At 37.2% G+C, this 19,621-nt stretch overlaps 1 protein-coding gene across 3 annotated transcripts in view; it reads right to left on the reverse strand.

Annotated features, from left to right (window-relative positions):
- The window catches only part of RABGAP1 (RAB GTPase activating protein 1), a 166,931-nt gene that overhangs the window by 91,398 nt on the left and 55,912 nt on the right, over nucleotides 1-19,621 (reverse strand). For all 3 annotated transcript variants that reach the window (XM_025359966.1, XM_025359967.1, XM_025359968.1), the window contains exons 7-11: nucleotides 18,504-18,614; nucleotides 18,050-18,116; nucleotides 17,279-17,381; nucleotides 15,904-16,073; nucleotides 3,319-3,493 (exon numbers count right to left, since the gene is read on the reverse strand). In XM_025359966.1, coding sequence (XP_025215751.1) covers nucleotides 3,319-3,493; nucleotides 15,904-16,073; nucleotides 17,279-17,381; nucleotides 18,050-18,116; nucleotides 18,504-18,614 — 626 coding nt within the window. The remainder of the gene's footprint in view (nucleotides 1-3,318; nucleotides 3,494-15,903; nucleotides 16,074-17,278; nucleotides 17,382-18,049; nucleotides 18,117-18,503; nucleotides 18,615-19,621) is intronic.

The following is a 19,621-nucleotide window of genomic DNA, read 5'->3' on the forward strand; positions in this document are numbered from 1 at the left end:
GTGTTAAGAACCCATCTGCCTAAGGGATAGATATCTCAGTTTCAGAATGATGCTTCTAAACATGTCCCCTTTATAATTGCTGGGTTTCTGCCAAATGTCTTATGGGTAAGAAGCCCCTGGAAGCAAACAAATCGCAGCAGGAATGGTTTTTCTGGTTTGTACATTGGGTTAGGGAGAATTAAAAGACAGCATAGCTACATAGTTTTCTTTAGTCCCAGTTCTCCCAGTTCTCCTGTTATTAACTCTTTACTATAAAAATGAATCCTAGGGGGTTACCCATACTGCCAATATTTACTGAGCACCTACTGCATACCAAATGTTGTGGTATACACTAGGGAACAACATGAGGCAAAAGCAGAAACACTCTTTTCCTTCACAGAGCTTATGTTCTAGTGTTCCATGATTTCCCCCAAGGGGTACACACTGCCATTAGTTCTTATCTCTCCCTAGTTAAGAACTATCAGTAGAGGCCTTCTAAACCCCCTAAAATTTTATTTTTAAAAAAGGTATGTCTGCTATAAATTAAAACTTGGTATCAGTCCTGAGGAACCTTTAGCTGGGCCCAGATTTCTTTGTAACCAGCAGATAGTCCTCAAAATCTATGGTATGAAGATTTGAGCATTCTCTGATTTCATAATAGTGTCTTTCTCAATTTTTGGGTTTTTTTGTTTGTTTTTATTGCTGAGTGTTAAGAGAGGAAAGTTATGTAAACTTTTACCCACTCTGTCATCTTAACCAGTGTTGACCTGGAAGAGAAACTGCAAACCTGTTATACAACAGACAATTTCAAACAGTGGGAATAATCCACCTTTCCCAGATATAACATATCACTTAAATTGGCTCTCCAGGCGGACTCTGAATTGCATCTCTGACATCAAAAGCAATACATGTGTTTTTTCTGTACTTCAAAATGCTTTATGTGCACTAAATGCAAGAGATGATGATAGACTACAGCTATGACTGTGGACTCACAGACCTAGATCAAAATCCTGACTCTGCCAATTTCTAGCTGTGTAACCTTGGGCAAATTCACTTTTCTGAGATTCCACTTTTTTTTTTTTTTTTTTGAGACAGAGTTTTGCTCTTGTTGCCCAGGCTGGAGTGCGACAGCACAACCTTGGCTCACTGCAACCTCCACCTCCTGGGTACAATCAACTCTCCTGCCTCAGCCTTCCAAGTAGCTGGGATTACAGGCATGCACCATCAAGCCCAGCTAATGTTTTGTATTTAGTAGAGACAGGGTTTCGCCATGTTGGCCAGACTGGTCTCGAACTCCTGACCTCAAGTGATCCTCCCACTTCAGCCTCCCAAGGTGCTGGGATTACAGCCGTGAGCCACTGCGCCTGGCCAGATTCCATTTATTTATGTGCAAAGTTAGGTTAACAATAAATCCTATTTTTCAGGATTATCGTGAGGATTATATAAATAAAGCACCTGCTTACTACATATTAAGCACTTAGTAATTGGTGGCCATTAGTATTACTAATATATGATGCTAAATTGATTAATCATAAGGGCAGTGAGAGTTATAGCAAACAGTAGGTTTTGGAAACTCAGTGCTCACTCTAAACATGAAGAAAGTCAGTGATCACTCTAAACTTGAAGTACATATAATCATGGATATATATTTCATTTAACCCAATCAATCATTCTTGTCATCTCCATGCTTTTGTTAATGCAATTTTTTTTTTTTTTTAATTTTTAGTAGAGACGGGGTTTCACCGTGTTAGCCAGGATGGTCTCGATCTCCTGACCTCGTGATCCGCCCGTCTCGGCCTCCCAAAGTGCTGGGATTACAGGCTTGAGCCACTGCACCCGGCCAGTTAATGCAATTTTTTAACAAGAAAAAAACTCCACTGATGCCTACTAGATTCTGCTTGCACTTAAAAGTCCCAACTGAAAAACTACTCTTTATGATGCCCCACAACATTCCCCACAATGAAAACCGAATTCTCCTCTATTAATTTCTAGAATATTTCATGTGAGCTTCACATATAGAAACATGGCTCACATGACCTTATATTGTAATCAGGTTTTCTTCCATTAAATTTGTAGCCCCAGTACTAAGTTAGAAATTAGAAAATGACTCTCAAACATTCATGTTTCCTGTGGCCCCCTTTCTTCATGCCTCATTAAAAGGTATTACATCTTTTAATAGAGAATGACAGATTAATTCAATAGATTTAGCCAGAAAAAATAAAAAGAAACAAAGAACCAGTGGATTCTTTTTTTTTTTTGGAGACGGAGTCTCGCTCTGTCGCCCAGGCTGCAGTGCAGTGGCCGGATCTCAGCTCACTGCAAGCTCTGCCTCCCGGGTTTACACCGTTCTCCTACCTCAGTCTCCCGAGTAGCTGGGACTACAGGTGCCCGCCACCTCGCCCGGCTAATTTTTTGTATTTTTTAGTAGAGACGGGGTTTCACCGTGTTAGCCAGGATGGTCTCGATCTCCTGACCTCGTGATCCGCCCGTCTCGGCCTCCCAAAGTGCTGGGATTACAGGCTTGAGCCACCGCGCCTGGCCAGAACTAGTGGATTCTTAATGCTTATCAGTGTAAAACACAGTAATATATAAACATATATATTTATAAATACATTTGGGGGCCGGGCACGGTGGCTCAAGCCTGTAATCCCAGCACTTTGGGAGGCCGAGGTGGGCGAATCACGAGGTAAGCAGATCGAGACCATCCTGGCTAACACGGTGAAACCCCGTCTCTACTAAAAAATACGAAAAACTAGCCAGGCGAGGTGGCGGGTGCCTGTAGTCCCAGCTACTCGGCAGGCTGAGGCAGGAGAATGGCGTAAACCCGGGAGGCGGAGCTTGCAGTTAGCTGAGATCCGGCCACTGCACTCCAGCCCGGGCTACAGAGCGAGACTCCATCTCAAAAAATAAAAATAAAAAATAAAATAAAAAATATATATTTGGTAAAAAGGGTCATGTGTGCAAGCCACATTTTGGCAAAGTCAATTTGTTCCCGCAAAATGAATGTGTTGAGATAGGAACACTTCTTTAGGTGTAAGCTGTGTCAAACTTGTTCTTAAAAAAATGTACTAATATACCAAGCTAGCACTACACTGATTGTTTAAAAGAAGCTAATTATATATCTCATTTTTCCAACTGGGTTACAAGTATCTTAAAGAAAACTCAATGTTAATCATTTTTAAATCTTCCACAGCTACTTACATATAGTAAACTCTCATTAGGAATTCCATTAAATGAATTATAAATGTTGTTATCACATTATCAATCCCCTGATACAATTTTAATAGTTTGCAGGGTCCTCCACCCCCAAAAATAAATTAACCTATCCCTATAGTTTACCTTCCTCTTCATCATCTTCTGGAGGAGAAGGTATCACTGAACTCTGCGATCCAGACTGTGGCAGGCGAACTGAAGGACTGGCTGTAGTTTTCCTCCTCTCTCTTTCTGATTCACTTTCCAAGCATACAACTTCATATAAAGTGTCAGTATTATTCTTTCTCTCCTTTTGCTTTATCTTGAGGAAGAAAAAATATTATTTATTAAGCAGTAAAATTCTTTATGTTTTTAATTAATTGCAGTGTTTTAAATGTTTCTAATTGCAGTGATCTCGGCTCACTGCAATCACCTCTGATTTCATATAGGATGTGAAAATAAATGATTTTTTAAAATATCTACATTAAAAGTAACTTTTTAAAATAGACAAGCATATGTTTAGATCTTAAAATCCTTAGGAAAATAGGGCATTTACCGAGCAGTACTCTAGTTCTGCAATTTGTCTTCAAACCATATTGTCAAATATCCAACTACCAATGTTTAGCCAGTTGACACTGTCAACTAAAGAGCTAACAGTGTTCTGTATCTCCCAAATTAGTTAAGGCATCCTTCAAGGTTTCCTATATAAAACTATATAGAAAAAGTGTTTTAAATTATTCTAAAACATAAATGTTAAGACTAAGAAAATTCTCTTACTTCTAATGTTTCAGTGTTTTAGCCCCACTCCTTTTGCTTAAAACAGTCTAGAGAACTTTTTCTTCAACTGAAAACTACAACTTGGAGTTGAGGTGAGGTCATGGGGAGATTGAATGGCAGAGAGCACATCAACAGTAACCACAATAATTTTGATTACTCCAATTGATTGTATTTTGGTTTTATTCTGAGGCAAACATGTAATTTAAACTGACCTAAATTAAAAATTTAAACCAGGAATATAAAACTTTACGCTACAATATGTATTGTAAGTAAGTGCATTAACATTCCATATTACATGTAAGTACATTAACATTCTTCCTTCCATACAAGGAGGAGAAAAAAGTAGCATGAAATATAGGGAAGAATAAAAAGGGAGAGCTATAGGAAAAGGTACAGAGAAAACTAGAAAGGTGGCTATACAAAAAAATATATATACACATACCAAAGTAAAAACACAGAAAGGGAGATGGGGGAATAAGATGTTCATTAGCTATAAAAATATCAGCCAGAGCAGATTTTTATCATTGCAATGTTCATTTGGGTTCTTAAAAAAAATTATCCCTATCATGGAAGTAAGGCCAAGATAGTGGCAACATGCTCTTTCAATATCATCCTGAAGCACTGTTTAATACAGAAGTCGGTAAACTTTTCTATACAGGGCCAAATAGTAAACATTTTAGGCTATATGAGTCAGTTGTCTCTACTGCAACTACTCAACTCCGCCATTATAGTGGAAAAGCAGCCACGGACAGTGAGTGAGTGAGTCTGGCTGTGTTCCAATAGAACTTTATTTACAAAAGCAAGTGACAGGCCAGGTGGACCTACAGGCTATAGTTTGCCAACTTTGGTTTAACATGTCCACCCAAGGATTACTTAATTTTCTAGATGAATATGCCATTTTGATATAGCTACTGACTATTAAGGACTCAGACTCTGAAGTTACATGTTAACGTATAGATTTGTGTCCAGGAGATATGCAAATGATTTCTGTCCGAGAGAGAACATAACCCAAAGGTCACCTATAGGACATTAACCAGTTTTATTTCTAACCTAGTAATCTTATTGTAACATTCTTTTTTTGAAAGGAAGGACCATGTAAATACAAGTTCCTCACTCAGTTTTGCTACCTTTCTGGTTCTCTCATTAATTAATACACTGAATTAGAATATTTGATACATGTTCATTCCAAATTGATAATTATGATTTTTAACTCTTGAAAATTATACTTTAATAAGAAACAATTCAAAATTTTTGTTGTGTTATACATTGCTCTTTGAAACATCAGACAACTGGTATCCTAAACAGTTCAAAGATCAGCAATAGCTCTTTTTTGGTTTTTTTTTTTTTTGAGATGGAGTCTCTGTCGCCAGGGCTGGAGAGCAGTGGCGCCATCTCGGCTCACTGCAACCTCCGCCTCCTGGGTTCAAGGGGATTCTCCTGTCTCAGCCTCCCGAATAGCTGGGATTACAGGTGCCCGCCACTAATTTTTTGTATTTTTAGTACAGACGGGGTTTCACCATGTTGGCCAGGCTGGTCTCGTGATTCACCCGCCTCGGCCTCCCAAAGTGCAGGGATCACAGCCATGAGCCACCGTGCCCAGTGAGCAATAGCTCTCTATCTTAAAAATAAACAAACCAACATGGTCCACTTAGAAACCCTTCTGTATGTCGCAATGACCAAAGGACATGCTGCCTTTTGAAGAAGGATAAATATAGTCAATTACCGGACCAAACTTGTTTTTTTTTTTGTTTGTTTTTCTTTTTTTTTGAGACGGACTCTCGCTTTATCACCCAAGCTGGAGTACAGTGGTGTGATCTTGGCTTGCTGCAACCTCCGCCTCTCAGGTTCAAGCAATTTTCCTGCCTCAGCCTCCTGAGTACATGGGACTATAGGTGTGTGCCACCACACCTGGCTAATTTTTTGTATTTTTAGTAGAGACAGGGTTTCACCGTGTGAGCTGGAATGGTCTCCATCTCTTAACCTCGTGATCCGCCTGCCTCAGCCTCCCAAAGTGCTGGGATTACAGGTGTGAGCCACCGTACCCGGCTTACCGCACCAAACTTGTAAGTCAAGAACTCTAACAATGAAAAATGTTAATTGTTGAAGCTGGGTAATAGTACATGGGGATTCACTATACTATTTTATAATTTCTGCATATGTTTGAATTTTCTATGGTAAAAAGCTTTTTGAATTATATATGTTAAATACAAAACTTTTATTTATTAAATTATACATATAATTTAAACATAGGTTTTAAATTATATATAAAATTTAAATAAGTTTTAAAATTATCTATTTATGAAATATATGTTATAAACATATAAAATAATTAAAAGCACTCAGATGAGACCAAAAAAAGGGTAGATTTGAATAAATGGAAAGACATCCCATGTTCCTGGATATGACTCAACATCATAAAGATACCAATTTTCCCCAATAAAAACATCAGTAGTGGCCAGGTGTGATGGCTCATCCCTGTAATCCCAATACTTTGGGAGGCTGTGCACTTTGGGAGGCCGAGGTGGGCAGATCACTTGAGCCCAGGTGTTTGAGATCAGCCCGGACAACAAAGGCAAAAGCCCATCTCTTTCACAAAAAAAAAAAAAAAAAAAAAAAAAAATATATATATATATATATACACACACACACACACACACACACACACACACACTTAGCCAGGTGTGGTGGCACGCACCTGTAGTCCCAGCTATTCAGGAGGCTGACACAGGAGGATCACTTGAGCCCCAAAGGCAGAGGCTGCAATGAGCTGAGATTGTTCCACTGTACTCCAGCCTGTGTAGTAGAGCAAGACTCTGTCTCGGAAAAAAAAAAAAAAAAAAAAAAAAAAGCCAAGCTCAGTCGCTCACACCTGTAATCCCAGCACTTTGGGAGTGGATTACTTGAAGCCAGGAGTTCAAACATGGCGAAAGCCCGTCTGTACTAAAAATACAAAAAATTAGCTGGGCCTGGCAGCACATGCCTGTAATCCCAGCTACTCTGGAGGCAGAGACAAGAGAATCGCTTGAATCTGGGAGAAGGAGGTTGCAGTGAGCCAGGATCGTGCCACTGCACTCTACAGTGAGACTCTGTCTCAAAAAAAAACAAAAAAAACAAAAAAAAACACAACCCCACAAACAAATGAAAAACACCAGTAGTTTTTTTTTTCCAGAGCCAGACAAGTTGAACATAAAGTTTATATGAAAAATGAACAAGTAAGAAAATCCAGGAAAACCCACAAAAAGGAGTATTTGAGGAGGGAAGGCGCACCTACCAGATATTAAAACATATTATAAAGTCTATACACTGCCAGGTGTGGTGGCTCACACCTGTAATCCCAGTACTTTAGGAGGCTGAGGCGGGTGGATCACCTGAGGTCAGGAGTTCAAGACCAGCCTAACAACATGGTAAAACCCCATTTCTATTAAAAATACAAAACATTAGCCAGGCATGGTGGTGTACCCCTATAATCCCAGCTACTTGGGAGGCTGAGGTGGGGGAATTGCTTGAACCTGGGAGGTGGAGGCTGCAGTGAGCCGAGATCATGCCACTGCACTCCAGTCTGGGTGACAGAGTGAGACCCCATCTCAAAATAAATAAATAAATAAATAAATAAAATAAAGTCTACATAATTATGACTGTGTGATTCTAATGCAAGACCAGTGGAACAGAATATAAATACCAGAAAGAGGTCCAAACACACATGGAAATTTCATATATAAGTGTAGTATTTCAAATCACTGGGTAGAAAAGTTAACAGTTTTTAATGAATGGTGTTGGAACAAGAGAATAGCCATTTGGAAAAAGATTAAATCAAATCCACACTTCATGCTATATACCAGAGTACATCAGAATAAAATACTAATGAATCAGAAATATAAAAGTAGTAAAATGAAACCATGTAAGTAACAGGAGAGTAACAGAAGAGTGTATTCTTTTTGTAACTTTGGAGTTAGGAAAGCCTTTCTAACTGATCCCAAACCCAGAAAAGTTTAAAAGAAAATACTGATAAATTCAAGTACATAAAAAGAAACTGCATGACAAACCCAAAAAGAATCACCATGATATAAGTTAAAAGTGACAAACTGGGAGGAATATCATTATCTCAAAGGGTTAATCTCTTGAATATACAAAGAGGTTCTGAAAATAAAGACAAAAAAGACCAAAATCAAAGAGAAAAGTGAAAAATGAACAAAAGATATGAATAGAAAATTCACAGAAAAGTCACCTTTATACATTAAAAAGGCAGAGGATAAAGTAAAACTACTCGTAGACACCACTGCCTCATTGATCAGATCCTTAAGTTTGACAACACACTTGACAAGCCTGCAGAGAGACAGGTATTCTCATACCCTGTCCATGGTTACACCCTCTATAGAAGGGAATTTGGCAAATATAACAATATCATGTATACATTCACCTTATGTGTCAGTGATTATACTAATAGGAGTCTATTCTAAGATGCACTTTCATAAAATCAAAATAACACATACATAACATTCCACACCGCAACATTATTTGGAATAGCAAACGACTTGGAAGCCATTCCAAGTGTCCATCAATAGCGGACTGGTTGAAAAGCCCATAGTTCACCCAAGTAAGACAGTACTAAATAGCCATTAAAACGCAAATGAGGAAATCTCTAAGTACTGATGTGGAATGATCTCCAGGATATATTAAGTTTAAAAAGCAATGTATACTTTTATTTTAGAAGGAAGTTAAAAATATATAGAATTTTATCTTCACAAAAATAAAATCGGGATAATAAACCATAAATCATAATAATTGTTATCTATGGGTATGGGGGTAAGGAGATACAAATGGAAGCAGATTTCAAGTACACATTTCTACATAATTATGACATTTATAAGTATTTTACATATTCAAAAAAACAAAAAGAAAAAAAAAATCCCAAGCCCCTAAACTAAAATAAATGGAAACAAATGAACCTAATTATATGTTAAATGGTAACAGAACCACAATAAAAAAATTATTCCCAGTGATTTTTAAATAGCAACCATTTTATAATCTTACTGAAACACATTCAAAGGACAAAAAGAAGTTCTATAAAATCTTAAATTTCATCCAATAATTCTATCACTAACTGCAATACTTTTTTGTTTTGTTTTGTTTTTCTTTCTTTTTTTGAGATGGAGTTTCACTCTTGTTGCCCAGGCTGGAGTGCAATGGTGCGATCCCGGCTCACTGCAACTTCTGCTTCCCAGGTTTAAGCGATTCTCCTGCCTCAGCCTCCTGAGTAGCTGGGATTACAGATGTTCACCACCACACCCAGCTAATTTTGTATTTTCAATAGAGAGAGGTTGGTCAGGCTGGTCTTGAACTCCTGACCTCAGGTGATCCACCTGCCTCAGCCTCCCAAAGTGCTGCGATTATAGGCATGAGCCACCGTGCCTGACTTTTTTAGATTTTGATGAAGATAAGGCAAATAAATTATTTACTGTTACTGTAAATAAAATATATGCATATAAATATTTTAAAAAGAAGAAAATCCTGTAATATCAAATTATTATTGAAAACGTGTGAATGAACTCAACTGATTCAGGCAAGTATCACCAACGGATACTAAAAATATTAGTTAATTAGTTATTGACTGGGCATAGTGGCTCATGCCTATAATCTCAGCACTTTGGGAGGCTGAGGTGGGAGTATCATTTGAACTCCAGTTTGAGATCAGCCTGGGCAACATGGTGAAACTCCATCTCTCCAAAAAATTAAAAAATTAGCCAGCCATAGTGGTGCACCTTGATCCCAGCTACTTGGGAGGTTGATGCAGGAGGACCACTTGAGCCCAGGAGGTCAAGGCTGTAGCGAGCCGTGCTTTTGACACTGCACTCCAGGCTGGGCGACAAAGTGAAGGAAAAAAAACAAAAAAGACTTTGTTGAGGAACAGGATATTTGGAAGTTGCCAAAGTGTCACCCCCAAAGATTACTTGCTAAATGTCAAGAAAAACCCTGTTTTACAAAGGAGAGATCTAGTGGTCACCACCACCTTTATTAAGTGATCACACTTCCCATCAGAAATACTGGAACAACCTAATATCACACACCTCTCAATTTAGCAATGGAGTAGAAAGCATTTGGATATTTTTATCTTGAGAGGTGTAGTTGTGTGCCACATACATACACTCTCAGCAAATTAAACTAAGAGGCCTGGGTATCCAGTTATAGTTATACTAATTATCTGTACAACCTTGGCCATACCACTTAGTCTTTCAGATATCAGCTTCTTCATTTATAAAACAGTAATTTTATGAAAGATTTTAAGACCCCTACAGTTTAATTGGCAATAAAAATTATATTATTCTATAGTTCTAAGAATGTTTAATTGGTCTTCTGTTCGCCTTACGTCACTACTGGAAAATCTATTCATTAGATCATTTTCTTGCTCTTTCAGTAAGTAGTATAAGAAAATTTAAGTCTAAAAAAGCAATCCTCTTGTCTCTACTAATTTTTAGTTTCTTCTCTAATATGATGCTATCTTAATATAACAGTCTCACAGATGGGAAGGCGTCCAGGATAAAAAGGAGTTGCTGAGTCACCAGATAATTTTAATGAAAGGAAAAAGAATCAATTTTTAAACACGTCTTAAAAAGCATTTACATACTGTTTTCCCACACTGGCAGCAAAAAACCAGAAATGCTGTATGTTGCATATTCTTAAAATTTGCTCCATATCACTATTTCCTTTTCAGTCTAAGGAGAACTGAAAATGGTTAAAATTTTAAATTACGCTTAATTTCAGTAAATCCTAAAAATACTCTTAGAGTTAGAGATGAAAGGACAAAAGTAGCTTGTTTCTCTGGAGAGTGTCCTGGCTGAGACTTTTAAAAGGCTTAGATACATATTTTGTTCATATAACATCCCATAAAATCTACTGCTAAGTATCTTTGGATCTCAGTTTCCTCGTCTATAAAGTGAAAATACTAGTTATCCTCATTGAATCACTCTGAAAACTATATCAGATTTTAAAAAGTGAAGTAGCCAAGACAGTGATGGTCACAGTTGAACCTCAATTACTTTTTAATGCCATGAATGTAAAAGAGGGAATAAATAAATTTAGTTTATTAAGACAGCGAAAAGTTGTTCAAATTCTTCCCATTCTACCTCTCCTTTCCCACTCCCTAGCACTCCCCCTAAACCCCCACACAAACACAAAGACTTATCCCAATAAGGAGAAAAATAAAAGATTGTCATAAGGAATTTCCTGCTCTTCCCCCAGCTTCCACATACACACTTCTGCTTTTTGAAAAGAAAATAGTGAAAACATGGCTTAAGTTTAGTTTATAGCCTTAACAAAGAGTCCAGAGCAGTCTCTTAGGCTGAGTCTCAGGTATGTTTTTGCCTAGTTTACCCTGTCAAGTCATTTTTTAGCCTAACTAAAAAAAAATTAAGAAGTTATTAATAGAAGTTATGTTATTATTTGAATAACATACTATATGAGAATATTTTAAAAGTTTTACATTGAATTAACATGCAGCTCTGATTATGGTTGCTAAAAATAAAAAATAAATTTTAAAAAATTAAATAAATTTGTTTCCATAGAAAGATATATTCTTCTACACTCAACCACAGAACCTTGTAAACCCATGCAGCCTTTGATTCCAAGGTTGTATAACATTAGATGTCAAAGGAAATGCAAGATCAGGGGAATCTTATTTATGTTCACTAAAATGAGATTAAAGGGTTAGAACGCTAATTAGGTGAAACCCCGTCTCTACTAAAAATACAAAAAACTAGCCGGGCGTGGTGGCGGGCGCCTGTAGTCCCAGCTACTCGGAGGCTGAGGCAGGAGAATGGCCTGAACCCGGGAGGCGGAGCTTGCAGTGAGCCGAGATCGCGCCACTGCACTCCAGCCTGGGTGACACAGCGCGAGACTCCGTCTCAAAAAAAAAAAAAAAAAAAAAAAAGAACGCTAATTAAACAGAGCTATTTTTACATAAAACTTTTTACTAAAAAGTATTATACGACTACTCTCAGGCTAGTAAAAAAAAAAAAATACATATATATATAAAATAAAAAATATGTATACAACTAATTTGTATTTACCATCTAGAAACTTTTTTTTTTTTTTGATGGAGTTTTGCTCATTGCCCAGGCTGGAGTGCGATGGCATGATCTCGGCTCACTGCAACCTCTGCCTCCTGGGTTCAAGCAATTCTCCTGCCTCAGCCTCCCAAGTAGCTGGGATTACAGGCGTGCGCCACCAGGCCTGGTTAATTTTGTATTTTTGGTAGAGACGGGGTTTCTCCATATTGGTCAGGCTGGTTTCGAACTCCCAACCTCAGGCGATCCGCCCAAAGGGATCCTTTGGGATCCTTGGCCTCCCAAAGGCTGGGATTACAGACCATCTAGAAACTTTTAAAGATCATTCTCTCTTAATCTCTAAATTTTCAAAGTTATATTTGTAAACTGGTTTAATTTCTGATGCATTCTTCTCCCGGGGCTCGCCCTCCATCTAAATCATCAATGCTATTCTGATTTCAAGACTTAGCGCTTTTTTATTAATTTGGTATCCCACAGAGGTTGTATAATTCTTCTCAATAATAACAGCAAATGTGTAGGGAGAACTTACTATGTACTGGGAACTATTCTAAGCATGTTGTACAGTTTTTAACACTATGAGGAAGATTCTATTATGCTGACAATTTACAATTTAGTAAACTGAGACTCAGAGAGTTGAGGGAACTTGCTCAAAGTTAACAAGCTAGCAGAAAAATCCATGTGCTCTGACTTCAAATTCAAATTCTAGATGATGACCCCGTGCTAATAATCCTCTACTCCTGCTACAATGAAGAGCTGGAAGAACAGTGCTGGAACTCAGGCTTACTTTCTGTCTCTTAGGACAACACTGGAAAGAAGTGTCTATGCCTGCTCTGCTTATTTCCTTTTTCTAAATATACCCAATAGGGCTAACTTGGGTACACTGGAGTCAAAATTCTTGCTATCAAAATAAAAAAATGTAATATGGAAAAGTATATTCAAGTAAGTCCCACATACAACACTTTAATTTTATATAATAGAAAACAGAAGTTGCATGTAAATAAAATCAATTCAACATATATTTACTGAGAATTACTATGTTCCAGGTACTTGGCATAAATCAGTGAGTAAGACAGATTAAGAATCTCTCCTTAGTGGAGGACTCTAATATGCAAAGCAGATAATTAACAATATAAAAGTATGTTACATGGCATATCAGTATGTAAAAGTTCTGGCTAAAAATATAAAAAATAGGGCCAGGCACGGTGGCTCCCACCTGTAATCCCATCACTTTGGGAGGCCGAGGCAGGCAGATCATGAGGTCAGGAGTTCGAGACCAGCCTGGCCAACATAGTGAAACCCCATCTCTACTAAATAAAAAATAAGGTCAGGTGCGGTGGCTCAAGCCTGTAATCCCAGCACTTCGGCTTTTACTGAGTAAAACTTTGGCTTTTATTGAGTAAAACAAGGCTGGAGGGTTTGATGCAGTCAAGTGGTAAGATCTGACCTTAGGCTACTATTATGTTGAAAAGAAATCATGAGGGGACAAAGATAGAAATAATGTGATGGGTAAAGAGGCTACTGCTAGGCCAGGTGTGGTGGCTCATGTAGTGTAATCCCAGCACTTTGGGAGGCTGAGGTAGGCAGCCTCAAGCCTCCCAAAGAGGTCAAGACTTCTTGAGCCCAAGAGGTCAAGACCAGGCTGGGCAACATGGCAAAACCCCATCAGTATTTTAAGAAAGAAAAAAAAAAAGGCTATTGCTATAAATGATGACTCAGATGAGGATTATTGTACTCTAGCTGGTGAGAAGTGATTAGATGGAGATGAGATAATGAATCTTTTTGGACATGTTAAGTTTAAGATGTCCTGAAAACTAAGAGAAAGAGGAGCTTTAACGAAAAGAAAGTAACCATCTATAGCAAATGCTACAGACAGGTCAAGATGAGGACTCAGATTAGCAATTTAAATCAGTGGTGACCTTGATATCTTCCAAGGAGTTTTGCTACAAAGGAAAGTAAAAAATGGAAGCAGTAGGTGGTAGAATAACTGCAGGCCGGGCCGGGCGCGCTGGCTCAAGCCTGTAATCCCAGCACTTTGGGAGGCCGAGACAGGCGGATCACGAGGTCAGGAGATCGAGACCATCCTGGCTAACACGGTGAAACCCTGTCTCTACTAAAAAATACAAAAAATTAGCCGGGCGAGGCGGCAGGCACCTGTAGTCCCAGCTACTCGGGAGGCTGAGGCAGGAGAATGGTGTGAACCTGGGAGGCGGAGCTTGCAGTGAGCTGAGATCCGGCCACTGCACTCCAGCCTGGGCTACAGAGTGAGACTCTGCTTCAAAAAAAAAAAAAAAAAAAAAAAAAGAATAACGGGGGGCCAAAAAAGAATAAAAGAATGGAACAGAGATTTTAGCTGCTACCCACCCACAGGAAAGACAAAGTATGAAGTTTAACTTTGATCAAGTTAACTGCACAATTTAAAAAAAAAAAAAAAAAATCAAGACTCTTCAAAAGAAAGTAACAGAATACAGTCTCTACAATGTATCACTTAAGATGTTTAACATGTAATCCAAAATTACAAAGAAACAAAAATATGCATCATCATACATGAAAATTAGCAGGCAAAATTCTAAAGTGGCTGCACTGTTAATTATGCTTAAGGATTTAAAAGAAAATCTGCTCAGTATAAAAGAACAAATAGGAAATCAAGAGAAAACAGAGATAATAAAAGAACCACACAGACATTTTAAAAACAAAAAATACAGAAAATGTTTTAAAAATTCATTGAATGACTAACAGATTAGAAGTTGATAAAAATCAGCGAACTTTAAGACATATTAATAGAAAGTATCCCATCTGAAGAAAACACAGAAAAAAAGACTGGGAAAAAATAGAGCCTCAGAGATATCAAAAGCTCTAAATATAGATAATTACAATCCCAGAATCAAAGAGAAGAGAGATGGGCAGAAAAAAAAGTTTAAGAAATAATGGGCCAGATTTCCCCCAAATCTGGTTTAAAAAAAAAAAAAATTAAAAAAGCATAAATTTAAAAATGCAAGAACCCCAACAAATCCCAAGCAGGATAAACCGAAAGAAAACTATACCTAATCATGTCACAGTTAAACATCTGAAAACCAAAGATAAATAATCTTAAAAGCAGCAAGAAGAAAATGACACATTATACCTAGAGGAACAGTAACATAAATGAACGCTGACTTCTCATCAAAAACAATGGAAGGGCTGGCTGCGCAAGGTGGCTCACATCTATAATCTCAGGTCTTTGGAAGGTCGAGGTGGGCAGATCACCTGAGGTGAGGAGTTCGAGACCAGCCTGGCCAACATGGTGAAACCCTATCTCTACTAAAAACACACACACACAAAAATTAGCCGGGCATGCTGGCACCCACTTGTAGTCCCAGCTACTCTGGAGGTTGAGGCAGGAAAATCACTTGAACTCAGGAGGCGGAGGTTGCAGTGAGCCAAGATTGCGCCACTGCACTCCAGCCTGGATGGTGACAGAGCAAGACTTTATCTCAAAAACAAACAAACAAACAAACAACAACAACAATAAAAATGAAAGCTGGAAGAATAGGAATGACATCTTTAAAGAAAAAAAAGTCAACCAGAATCCTATCCAGTGAAAATATCCTACTGGGATGAAAGCCAAAAAAAGACATTTTCACCTAGAGAAGTTTAAGAGAATACATCTTTAGCAGATCTACACTAAAAGAAATGCTGTTCTTCGGGTTGAAAGAAAATGAGACCAAATGGAAATGCGGATCTTTGGGAAGAAACGAAGAGTAATGAAAATAATAAACAGGTGGGAAAATACGAAAAATATAATTTTTCCTCTTAAAATACACATGACTGTTTAAAGATCTGAGAGCTTACAAATCAGTCTCAGAAGTGATTTCTCCCTTCTTATTCCCCCTTCTATATTAATAGAAAAGTACAGTACCTGTTTTAGTTTCAAAAAGAAATTTTCAGTAGTACTACGTTTGCTGAAGGGCCAGAATAATCTTTCATTAGGTGAGCAAACACGGACTTTTGTCTCCAGGAGAAATCGAACAGGCTCCTGTACTTCTGTTATTACCAAATCTACAGCTGTGGTCATAAACAGGACTTTATCTAAACAAAGAAAGAGAGAGGCTGAAGAGGTAAATCAGAAACACAAATGTATTTGCTCATAAGATTCCATAAAAGCTATTTCATTATAAACTTTCAAGATACCTTAAGTATCAACTAAACATGTAAATAATTAGACAAATAACTGGTTTCAAAAAAAAATTCCACACTGAGAATTATTTTAAAGTAACTGACAGTAGTATATACTGTAAAACTTTTAAAACTGTACTGTCATCGGGAGACCAAGGCAGGCAGATCACTAGAGCCCATGAGACCAGCCTGGCCAACATGGTGAAACATCGTCTCTACTAAAAATACAAAAATTAGCCAGGTGTGGTGGTACATGCCTGCAGTCCCAGCTACTTGGGAGGCTGAGGCAGGAAAATCACTTAAACCCGGGAAGTAGAGGCCACAGTGAGTCAAGACTGCACCACAGCATTCCAGCCTGGGTGACAGAGTGAGATTCTGTCTCAACAAAACAAAAACAAACAAAAAAAAACCCCACTGTACTGTCAGATTTTTCTGCACAAGTGGCATATGACTTCTTTATGGCACCCTCATCAACACTGAGACTTCTCAAGTTTTAAACTTGGTTAACAATGGTATTTGAATGGTCTGCTTATATCCTTTAACTATTTATTTATACTGCTATTAATAACAAAAAATTGAAGGAGGGAAAATGCTCAATAAGAGGCATTTATTAAGCAAATTACACTTTCAGAATGGGATAATATGCAGCTATTAAATGTCATTCAAAGAGCATATGAAATATCTTCCAGATACTTTATGGCATAGAGTATTTGAAAACCTACACAAGAAACTGCTAACAGTGATTCCTTTGGGACGGAGCAGTGGGGACTGTGGTAGACTCACTTTTCCCTGTAAATCCTTTGAAATTTTTAACCATTTATTGCATGGATTACCTCTGTACAAAAATAAAACCTAGAAGTCTGTAAGTAAATAAGCATATAAATAGAAAGAAAGAAAAGAAAAAGGGGAAGCAAAAAATGAAAAAAAGGATGGAAAAGTGGGAAAAAGTGACACTTTGCTTATAGATCAAATTTAATAATAAACTGAAGAACTATTCAAATTCTTTGGTTTCACCAGAATTAGGTAAACACTGGATATTGGTTAAAGAAGTGGTCCTTAGTTTTGCGTATCTTCTTGAGACTAAAATTTCTGTTCATGATGTCAACAAATAGTATCACCTTTAGGAGTTTCTTCATTTACAACTTGAAAATGTGGGGATTTTGGATTCCAGCTCCCAGTAATAACATAGGACTTTCCATCTGAACTTTTGCCCATAGATTCCTAGAAAAAAAGAGTAAAGATAAATCTGAATGCCAAAGTGAGTGAACAACAGTTAACCCCTGTCTTGCTGCCTTTAAAAACCAGAAGCTGCAAAAATATAAGAATATGGAGGAGGATCAGATAAGTGTATGTGAATGATTACATGTATGGTAAAAAAATGTGGCAATTATTTATGCAACTGTCCTGAAGTTATATGTAAATGCTTATGAAACATATCAAATTGTATACACGTTAAGAAAATCCACAACCTAAATCTGATGCTGGATTCTTCTTTCAAGTGAATTATCACCATATAATTTTAAGTTCTGAAAATAAAGATTTTCAGATAATGGGAATAATACTAATAACTCCTACTATTGGTAAGGATACATGAGAGTCTATAAATAATTCTTCAATAAATTTTCTCTTTTGATTATCACATCAACCGTACTCAAATATTTAAACAAGAATTTTATCATCACCACAGTTAACAGACCAAGGCTTATCCGAAGTCAGACTTGTAAATAGCTAGTCAGGAAAAAGGAAGTTACCTTATCTTTGTATATTGTTTTATAGCTTAAAAGATCACCTTCATAAACATGTTTTAACATTAGATTCAGATGAGAAAAAATGAAACAACCTTTACTGAGGAAATAGTATGTAACTTTCTAGCAAAAATAAATTCTTACCAAATCTAGTAAGTGCATGTCACTATTTCGTACATCTTTTCCTGGACTAAGGAGAAGACCAAAACACCTGCAAAAAAAGAACTGACATAAATTTAAGAAAAAAGATAACACAAAAGAACGTTTAAATTAGGCCACTTTAAAAACAAATTCTTGCCGATAGAAAAGAGGACACATTAGAATTATCAATACATTTGTGTTGCTAAAATAATAATCCTTGCTTCAAGATAAGCTAATTCTGTTTGCCTTTTATTACCACATACTTGAAGAGAGCATATTAGCTGATGATTTCTAGTAGCTATTTCAAAGTAATGAAGCACTGACTTCAGTAAACAAAATAATATCCTAGGGAACAAAATACTTTGAAAATACATTTTTTAATACAGTGTAAAACTATGCCATTAGATTGATAAAAGTCAAAATTTATATTTAAGCTAAACTTACTAAAAATGCTTACCTTTCAATGGCAAGTTCTTTATTAGTTGTTTGCTGCACATAGATGACAATCTTCTTATCAATTCCTTGGCGTAGTTTAAAGCATTGTCTGTCCTTATCTTTGGGAACTGCACTGTAGACCAACATGTTTCATTAATTTTGCAAAGCATTTTCTTGTCACATACTAGAACCATTTTTTTTAAACAAAGACCTCAAATCTCTGATTCTTTTCTGTGCCTGGTTTGCAAATAATAACAAAAAAGAAAAAAATCATTGTATGCCTCTTGATGTGAAAATATCATTTGAGGCTGGGCATGATGGCTTACACCTGTAATCCCAAAACTTTAGGAGGCTGAGGTGAGTGGATCACTTGAGGTCAGGAGTTTGAGACCAGCCTGAGCAACATGGTGAAACCCCATCTCTACTAAAAATATAAAAATAAGCTGAGTGTGGTGGCACAGGCCTATAGTCCCAGCTATTCAGGAGGCTGAGGCAGGAGAATCACTTGAACCAGGGAGGGAGAAGTTGCACTGAGCCGAAATTGCGTCACTGCACTCCAGCATGGGTGACAGAGTGAGACTACATCTCAAAAAAAAAAAAAAGAAAATACCATTTGATATTTGCAGGTAAACCACTAAAGCATTTATAAAGCTAGAAAAATCACTCCTACGTCCCCTAAAACAATCTCAATTTTCTCTCTTTTGTTGCTGTAAAACATCTTGCATGGCATCTGACATACAGAACTCAAAAAAAGTAAGTATTCTTTCCTTTATATTTATAACTGGGTTTTACAGATAAATTATTATCACCTTCTTTGCTTAAATATATCATGAAGAAAAACATACTTAATCATAGATCTTTTGAGTTTCAAAAAAAGTTATCTTTAAAAAGTAATAGAAATGAGGAAGATATGGCCAATAATAAGCTGTTGCCCAACACTTCCCTTAAGCACTGTTATCTTTATTATAAACCAGTATAATAATTATAAAATACTAACTAGTGATAAAGTTAATAAACATCAGCTTAATTAAAAAGGTAAAAATATTCTTTTTCTTTTTTTGAGACAGGATCTTGATCTGTTGCCCAGGCTGCAGTACACTGGCACAATCTCATAGTTCACTACAGCCTCAAACTCCTGGG

This window comes from Theropithecus gelada, chromosome 15 (genome assembly GCF_003255815.1).
Source record: "Theropithecus gelada isolate Dixy chromosome 15, Tgel_1.0, whole genome shotgun sequence".
NCBI lineage: Eukaryota > Metazoa > Chordata > Mammalia > Primates > Cercopithecidae > Theropithecus > Theropithecus gelada.